We start from the raw sequence: 8,315 nt of genomic DNA on the forward strand, positions 1-8,315 counted from the left end.
GTTCTCCAAAAATAAACACTACTACACTTTGTTATATTATGGTAGGTTCATTTTCCTGAGCACGTAGTCTCATGTCACTCTTCCTCAGGTGGATAAAGAGTTGCCATCCCCTGCGCCTTTCACCCAGTTCATAATTCCCTAGCAGGGTTATCAGCATGAAGGCTTTGGGGCCACAAAATGAATTGGGTTCCTGAAATGGGCCAGAATTAAAAAATATGATGTGAGGGGGGTGAGATATTTTTGTATGTGTAGCTGAAATTGTTTCCATGATCACAATTTGCATAGACTTCCATATGTCAACTGAGGGGGCGGTGAGCAGTGCGGGAGTCAGAATGAGCAGTCGAAGCTGGGACCCTGTTAAGCCAGCATTGGTGCCTGAGAAAACACTCCCAGGTATGTTCCAGTTCAACTGTTCTTAATGCTCTTGTGCTCCTCTCTGAGTCATTTAACTCACTGTGTTTTACCAATTGAACCAGCACAAGTGCGAGAGGGCACACAAGCATGAATGACCAGCCAGGGAGGAGAGGGAAAGTCAACTGCTAAACCCACTGCTTATAAAACTGTGTCTGAAAATGTGGCTTTGTACTGGGGGATTGAAGAGTGGGTTCGTGCTCCATTTTGCTGCCCCTCCTGCAGGGACAGAAATATCTAGCGCTGAGGAAGGACAGTTGGCTGGGGAGACTTATTGCCCTCAGCAGTGCACCAGGGCTTGCCAGTTTGCCTGTCATTGAATAACTATGACCAGATTTTTCTGAAGTGTTGTCAAGAATCAAGTCATGTGTTATCAAGACGAACTTCTGTTGAACAGAGCTTTTTGTAATGCCCTGTTTTACTCCATTTATTTATTATGACAGTAAGGCTGTACCCTCTCTGTAGTCATGTTTACTTAATCAGGACAGAGAGTTCTTAAGAAGTAACATATTAATTAAAGTATTTCCTTTTCATGCTGTCATCCCTGAAGTCATACAGCACTTTCAAAGCTGACGGCTTCAAACATACTATTTGCTATACAACTTCAAGCTAATTTATTCTAGCTTTACTCAGATTTCTGTGGGGGGAGTTACTTTCCATGTAGGTGTGCTTACATCAGTTAAAATAAACAATAAAATCCAGAATGTGTAGGTGAGTGTTACACGAAAAGTTTCTGAACACAGTTGCCACAATGCAGCTGAAAAGCAGCCTTGATTATTTGGTGTTACATTGACATATAGTACAGTGGCACTTGTGTGGTCAGTAGTCCAAAATTTAACAGCTTGCTAGTATATGAGCCTGCAATCTTGCTGGGAGGCTAAAACCTCAAAAAGAAAGCTAGAAAATTGTATACAAACTAAAGACAAGCATCTGGAGATAGAAAGTAAACGTTGCATTGCTGTGGGATTAGGAGCAGCAAGTAAGTACAGGAATCCAACAGAGGACTGGAGGACAGAGAGAAAGACAACAAGCGTATGAGGATATTAAACACAGATTCACAAACATTGCCCCTGGATGGGTAGAAGTGCAATCAGCTTGTAGGTTCTTTGTAGTCTCCTTTCTGTACCTCAGCTGCTATCTAGGGACTAAAAGACCGATTGACCTAATTATACAGAGATATCCTCAGCATGATTTTCCTTATGATTAATTAAAGCTGTTTTATTGTATATACAGCTCCATGGGTCATGAGGGGTTGTTGTTGTGCAGTATCCTATTTTTAGATAACAACAGTAATATTAGTTTTTGTTTGTTTGTTTGTTTTTGTTCCACAACTCCTTGAAACTAAATATTTAAACCAGCAGGTAAGTATGCTTTTTGTTATAAATGACAATACAACTCAATCTGAATTTGGTAATATTTATAAAGGGCAAGTAAACAGCACTAGGTGCGTGGGAGTCTACGCTCTACCAACACATACACACGAACATCGAGCTTTCTAAATATACAGAACATTGCTTTTACATATTAAACCTGAGTACGCCTATACATATCAGAAAAGGTATCAATTAAAACATGTCCATGAGTGGGGGAGCATAGTTGGAGTTGATAACACTGGTTGAAGTGCTCCCATATCTACCATGACTTAACAGTCTCCATTTTCCATCCCTTTTCTTGATTACAAACACCGGAGAATTCCAGGGCTAGTTGTGGGAACAATGTCTCGCTTTAAGTTGTTAAGCAATTCGGCCTTCAGGTCTTATGTATCCTGTTCTTCCCAGATTGAAGGGAAACACTTCTGTCTCCTTTTCAAGGCCAATAGGGCCTGGGACGAAAGGCACATCCAGGTCAACAGGGGGCATAACAGCAAAGGCCTGTGATGGCAGCAGCGGGGAGGGGGGGGGGGGGGGGGGGGGGGGCCGATGGCATTGCTGTCGGATCAGTAAATGAGCCTGCAGCTCCCTCACTGTTTGGCAAACCACACGTGTCTGACTGTGGCCCCATATGGCTCTTTAAGGCCTCAGAGACTGCTCTCCAGGTGCTGAGCAATCCCACCACAACCTTGTCGTTTTTAGTAGCAGAGTCCTGTAATACACAATAAATGTTTGTTCATTGTCTTTTGTATTATAAAAACAAGGAGTTCCATTTGAGGAGCGGGAGTTGCGAAAGCTCCCTGCTGAAGTAAGGAGCTGTATAATGCTTGGCTAGACACTATGAAAATTCTTTTGCTTAATGTAACAAAAAAGAGAACTCCCTCCCCTTCTCTCCTTCTGCATCTCAGTTGCCTCTTTTGTTCAAAGACCCTGCTGCAAAGCTCATGTAAGCATCTCCTGATAAGTTGCTAAACTAGTGTATCAACATCCTGCCTTCCTGTCTCATGCTGGGCCGACATGACCAAATAAAAAAAGAAGTTGAACCACAACGCTGAGGAAGACTACGGCCTTCATCTTCATGACCACCAGAGGGACAGAGATGACCCCCTAGCAACAGTGTGCGCAGTCGCAGAATATACCAGGATGTGCTGCGTAATCCCGGAATTACCAAGATATAAAAAGGGACCCTGGCGGGGGTGAGGTGCGTGCTGTTGGCGGAGCCGAGACTCCCCGGCCGCCCAGCGCTGTTTGGCTTGCTGTTGCTTACTCAATAAATTCCTTTCTATTATTAATGCAATGCTCTCTGAAAATTAATTAAGGGGGCAACTTATAACAAGTCCCACACCTTGACCTCAGGTTGGCCCCATATTTCAGGATCATAAACTGTCTGATTGTTAATAAAGAGAATAAGCTGTAAGGTTGCCAGGACAGTCTTTGTTCCTAAGGACGTATGATTCCCCATAATACGCAACTGCTTACCAGTGAGGGGCAGTTGTGTGTGCGGCTCCGCTTCTCTCAGCTTGAGCTTCTTTCCAGCTCCAGTGCCTATTTCCAGTGATTTTCTGTATAAGCTTCTTTGAGAAGTTTGCTGAGTTTGGCCGAACCTGTCTTCATGAGGCAATCAATGTGCCTGTTCCCCTCCTGGTCTCTGTTCTGCTAGCCTGTCCCTGTTCTTTTGTTTTTTCTACTTCTTTATTGATGACATAATTTCCATTATATCTTGTTGCCTTTTTTCACCTCAAGGACAGGCTCCCCTCTTATACTCTTTGCCCCACAGCAGTCCTTTTCAAAACAACTTATCATCGGTCACACAACTTTGCCCAGCAACAGCAACCACCCAGCAACTTCCATGCCTTAACGGCTGGAGAACAAGCAACCCCAGACGGCATGGCGCCTCCTGAATACGCCTTCTTTGCTCCCTCTAAACTCTTTTTCAATATCAACCATTTTCTTGACACGAATTATTGCTTCATGTATCACATTTTCAACCAACCATTTATGTTCTTCATTATAGGTTTCACTTAGTTTCCTTTTCAAATATCGTTATCTATTAGAAGAAATCCTGATTTAGCCCTTCACAGGATAATGAACTTGGTAACAAACCTGGGAAGCAGTTACTTCCCGCCCCAAAACTTGTAACAGAATTTCCAGTGCTTTGATTCTGCAGTATTTGGTTTGATAACTAGCTACATTTTAAGTGCTGTAGACACAGATACCAGTTTTAAATTCCAATTGTCAGTCTATTTCTGTGAGGTGTGGGAGGGCCTGGAACAGGCAAAGCAACAGCACAGATCTGAAACTCCCACGCCTCACATATGCCTGTTTTGGGATGATGATCTCACTTGTTCTTCCTAGGAATCACTTCTGCGAGCTGAGAAGTGTCTTCCCCCCAAAACTTGCCATGAAAGTTTCTTTTTTCCCACTGACAAGCACCTGTAAGTAACACTGCTAAGCAGGCTGACCTAACGAGCTGGTTCAGGGCTGTTCAGGCTCAACGATAGTGTCCCGTGGGCGCAGCCCGACTTCGGGCCATGTTTATTTTTTAATGTGCAAACAGAACAAGAGACAAAAACAGAACAAGAAGGGAAAGCAGGTGTGTTTTTAATCAGGTGGCAGCGCCACAGCTGCCATCGCGCTACAAAGATGAACATGACCCTGACGAGACGCACGCCGCTAACAGCGCGCTGTGCCGCCTCGCTGAGGGGACGGCTCCTCTCAGCCCGGCCCCAGGGCTGTGAGGCGCGGCCCTTCTAGCCCAGCGCGGCTGTGGAGACTCTATGGTGCGGCCTTTCTAGGCGGGCGGAGCTGTGGAGACTCTATGGTGCGGCAGCCATGAGCGGCGCGGGGTCGCCCCGGGAGGAGGCGGCGGTGGCGGCCGCCGGCGGCCCCGAGCGGGCGCTGGGTACGTGAGGGGGGCGGCGGGGCCGGGAGCTCGCCCGCACACCCGCAGCTCCGGCACGGCAGCCGGCCCCGGGTGGCCCGGAGAAGGAGCTAGGCGGCGGTGATGTAGGGGCCTGGGCTGCGGGTTCGGGAGTGATGTCTACAGGGGGCTTTTAGGAAGGCAGTTCTGAAAAAAAAAATATATATATATATATATTTGTATATATATATAGTCATAGGTTTGCTCGCTAACCTTGAGGGCAAGACGTGCATTCCTGTTTAGGTTATTCTTCCTACATAGCCCAAATAATTGATGCAGTCCCTCTCTGTTTTCCTCAGTACATTTTAGTATTTAACACTGTTTAACAACGTGTTTTTGGAATATTCTCATTCCCTCTGCCCATTTTCTCACTGTTCAGCTGTGGGATAACCACACACCAGGAAGCTCGTGATATAGGGCTGTGAACAACGGAAGAGTAAAGACGAAGGGAAGAGGGAGGGAACAAGAAGCACCATTCAGCAGATAAAGGGTGAAGAACTACAACTTGAGGCTGAAATGCCTTTAATTCTTAACCAGGAAAATGCAATTGCTGTAGGTGAAACTTAGTAAATGCTGACTTACCCCAGGCACCCTTGTTCCTCCCTGTGTAGGTTCCAGTGATGCATCTCCAGATGAAGGAGTAGTGGAAGATCTGCCTATAATAGATGAGAAAGCTGTGGAGCAGTTAACTGAAGGATTGATTTCTCATTATTTGCCTGATCTTCAACGATCAAAATCAGCTCTACATGAACTTACGTAAGCAAGTTTTTAAAAGCAGCTCCAAACATACTGGTTTGCCTTTTTTTTTTCAGTGCAGTGTCCTAGCAGTCCTTAACTGAAGTATTTGCTAGTAGCACTCTGGTATTCCAACTGTGATGTTCTGGATAGTTAAGTGATATGCAGGAGTACTCGCAGATGTATAGGTAGTGATGTTGCCTATTGGAAATCTGACTGAAGAACATATGACACCAAAATCCTGTGAGCCAGACATAGTAGAAGACATGCAAGTATCTTACGTAGTTGTTCACTTCTATAGTGGAAAGCCTGCCAAAAAATATAAACTTTGTTTGCCGTGATGACCTTCATATTGAAAGCAGCTTGTGCTGTATATTGCTTGTTGTCCAGTCTTTAAACTGTGTTGCAAAAGATGCACCAAGAAAACACAGTTAAGTCGCTAAACTGATAGGGATGTTTTGCGTATTGGTATCTCGCTGATAATTGAGAGCAGCTTGTTTCAAATGCAGACTGGACCTGCCATAGGGGCAATGTTGCTAGAGAAGGCTTTACATAGAGCCATCTCAGGTCTTTAGGGTACAATGATTAGAGTTTCCTGATGCATAATGTGCGCCTGTCAAGGACAGCCTGTGTCTGAGAAGAATTTAGCTGATTTGTGTGGGGTAGAAGATTTTTAATAAGCACCATGGATCCACACAAGTTCCATACAGAAATAACTTCATTCTGCAGCATGACTCAGAGGCAACTGAGTGGAAAGTCAAGAGCTAATAGGTTTTCCCCCCCACATTCAACCTCACCTCCCAAAGAGGAGCCTGCGTAGTGCCTATATCATCCAGGGTTTTCAGATGTTCATCCTGGTTTTCTTATCATCCTGTATAATGTTAGGTAGCAAAAAGGTGATTTTGCGTGTGCTTGGCTGGGGTTTTGCAAAAACCATTGACTTGTATTGTTACTGAAATCAGCTGGCAATCCATAAGAAGAGTCTGATACTGAGAAGCATGTATTTATACCTCTATGATCAAAGCCAGTGTTTATTTAAAGGACTAGTTGAAAAAAAATACTTAAACTTTAGAGAGAACTTTGTATAATGCTACAAGAGCTTGCCATCATGGAAGTTACTGATTTACTGAGCTAGAATTAAGTGCTCTGAAAACTTGTCTTGCACAGTATATCCTTACATTCCTTTGCCTCTGCTGCTTTACTCTGGTTTTATGGATCTTTTCTTGTTTCAGACAGAACCAAGTAGTATTACTAGAAACATTAGAACAAGAAATTACAAAATTCAAAGAATGTAACTACATTCTTGATGTCGATGCCTTGGTAAGTACTATAAATGCTTTTCTAAATCTCTACTAGTATGGATTCTCCTCCTACACAAGGAGCAGCTTGTATATTTTTATTGTTCTCAATGACCTACAGAAAAGTTACCAACCAGTGCAGATATGAGATAAATTCCTCCTAGAGATTGGTGCAGAACCAGCATGTTTTCATTAAATAGAAAAGGCACTGGGAGGAAAGAACAAACTCAGTCTGCCAGTGGTAGTAAGTCTAGTTCAAATCCAATAGCCAAAGCAAATGCATTTTTTCCAGCAGGACTGAGGTGAGCTTTGTGCACGTCTCCAGACTAGCAGGAAGGAAGCTTGAGACACTGTTATGTGGAGCATAAATTGGCAAGACTTTTTTTCTGTTCTAGTGAATATTAATTCAGTAGGTTACCAGGTGTACCTGTTGGGATATGGTGGTTTTCTGTATTGATGTACGTAAAATGTATATAAAAATTTGAATATGTTTAATCCATTATCAAATTGTTGTGGTAATTGCTATGTTTGTGATTGCTGTTTTCATGTGTAGCTTTATTAAAAAACCCAAACTATTCCAACTTGACAGTCACTATCTTAACTGTTACGTTTTTAAAGTTTTCAGAAGCTAAACACTATCACAGCAAGTTAGTGAGTATTAGAAATGAAATGATGATGCTCCATGAGAAGACATCCAAGTTAAAAGTGAGTGGGGTAACTTTTCTACTTTGTAACATAGATTTTAAATTACGTAATATTGACTCAACTTTTATTTTGGATGCATGCTCACAGTTCTGATGAAAATAGAATCTGTTAAATTCCATTCTTAAAATGTTTTTCCCGTGTTTTTGGTAGCACCAAACCATGTATGTTTTTAAACTTTCACTTACTGCTTTTTTCACTTACTGCTTTTGGAGAAGAGAATATTAAGAGAATGGGAGGGATGCTGTTTACAGTTCCAAATTAAATACAGCCATAAAACTTTTATTTTCTGTTTAGAAAAGAGCACTTAAGCTGCAACAAAAGAGGCAGAAAGAAGAACTAGAACAAGAACAACAACGTGAGAAGGAACTTGAAAGAGAGAAGCAATTAACAGCAAAACCTGCTAGGAGGACATGAAAGCAGAACATGCAATAACTTGTACAAATTAATCATTTTTGCATTCTCTGGAATGAAGGCGGACTTTGATTAAATTGGGCTATAGTTATTACTAGCAACAGTCTACTCTGCTATTATAAATTCCAGAATGTTCATAATCAGTTAGAAAGATTGACGTTTTTCATTTCAGCCATTCAAGTTGCCTTCTCTTGTAATGCTATGCAGTTTGATACTATTATAATGTAAGTTTTTTTTTTTTTTAATATATATATCCTATATATATATATATATATATAGGAGAACCTATATATCTTATATATATGTATGTATAAAAGAACCTAATAATCACAGTTCTTTGAATACCTCTAATTTTTCCATCTGTTCTTTTAGTACTGAGAACTCTTAAGAGTTTGGTGTCTGGCATCCATGATTTTCAGGCAAAATACAGAACAGTAGTTGTTAAAGTTCAGTTCTGGTCCCCAG

General features: G+C 42.2%; 1 protein-coding gene across 1 annotated transcript; it reads left to right on the forward strand.

Moving 5' to 3' along the window:
* The first annotated feature begins 4,570 nt into the window (after positions 1-4,570).
* On the forward strand, positions 4,571-8,104 carry BLOC1S6 (biogenesis of lysosomal organelles complex 1 subunit 6). The gene is made up of 5 exons (XM_032195218.1): positions 4,571-4,683; positions 5,313-5,457; positions 6,669-6,756; positions 7,353-7,439; positions 7,734-8,104. Exons 1-5 carry the CDS (start codon positions 4,614-4,616, stop codon positions 7,851-7,853), a joined length of 510 nt encoding a protein of 169 aa, XP_032051109.1. The 5' UTR covers positions 4,571-4,613; the 3' UTR covers positions 7,854-8,104.
* The last annotated feature ends 211 nt before the right edge of the window (positions 8,105-8,315 follow it).

The sequence above is a fragment of the Aythya fuligula genome, chromosome 11 (genome assembly GCF_009819795.1).
Source record: "Aythya fuligula isolate bAytFul2 chromosome 11, bAytFul2.pri, whole genome shotgun sequence".
NCBI lineage: Eukaryota > Metazoa > Chordata > Aves > Anseriformes > Anatidae > Aythya > Aythya fuligula.

Coding starts and splice junctions, on each gene's coding strand:
- BLOC1S6 (XM_032195218.1), top strand. CDS start 4,614: ATGAGCGGCGCGGGGTCGCCCCGGGAGGAGGCGGCGGTGGCGGCCGCC. Junction 4,684..5,312: donor CGGCCCCGAGCGGGCGCTGG/GTACGTGAGGGG, acceptor CTCCCTGTGTAG/GTTCCAGTGATGCATCTCCA. Junction 7,440..7,733: donor AGAAGACATCCAAGTTAAAA/GTGAGTGGGGTA, acceptor TTTTCTGTTTAG/AAAAGAGCACTTAAGCTGCA.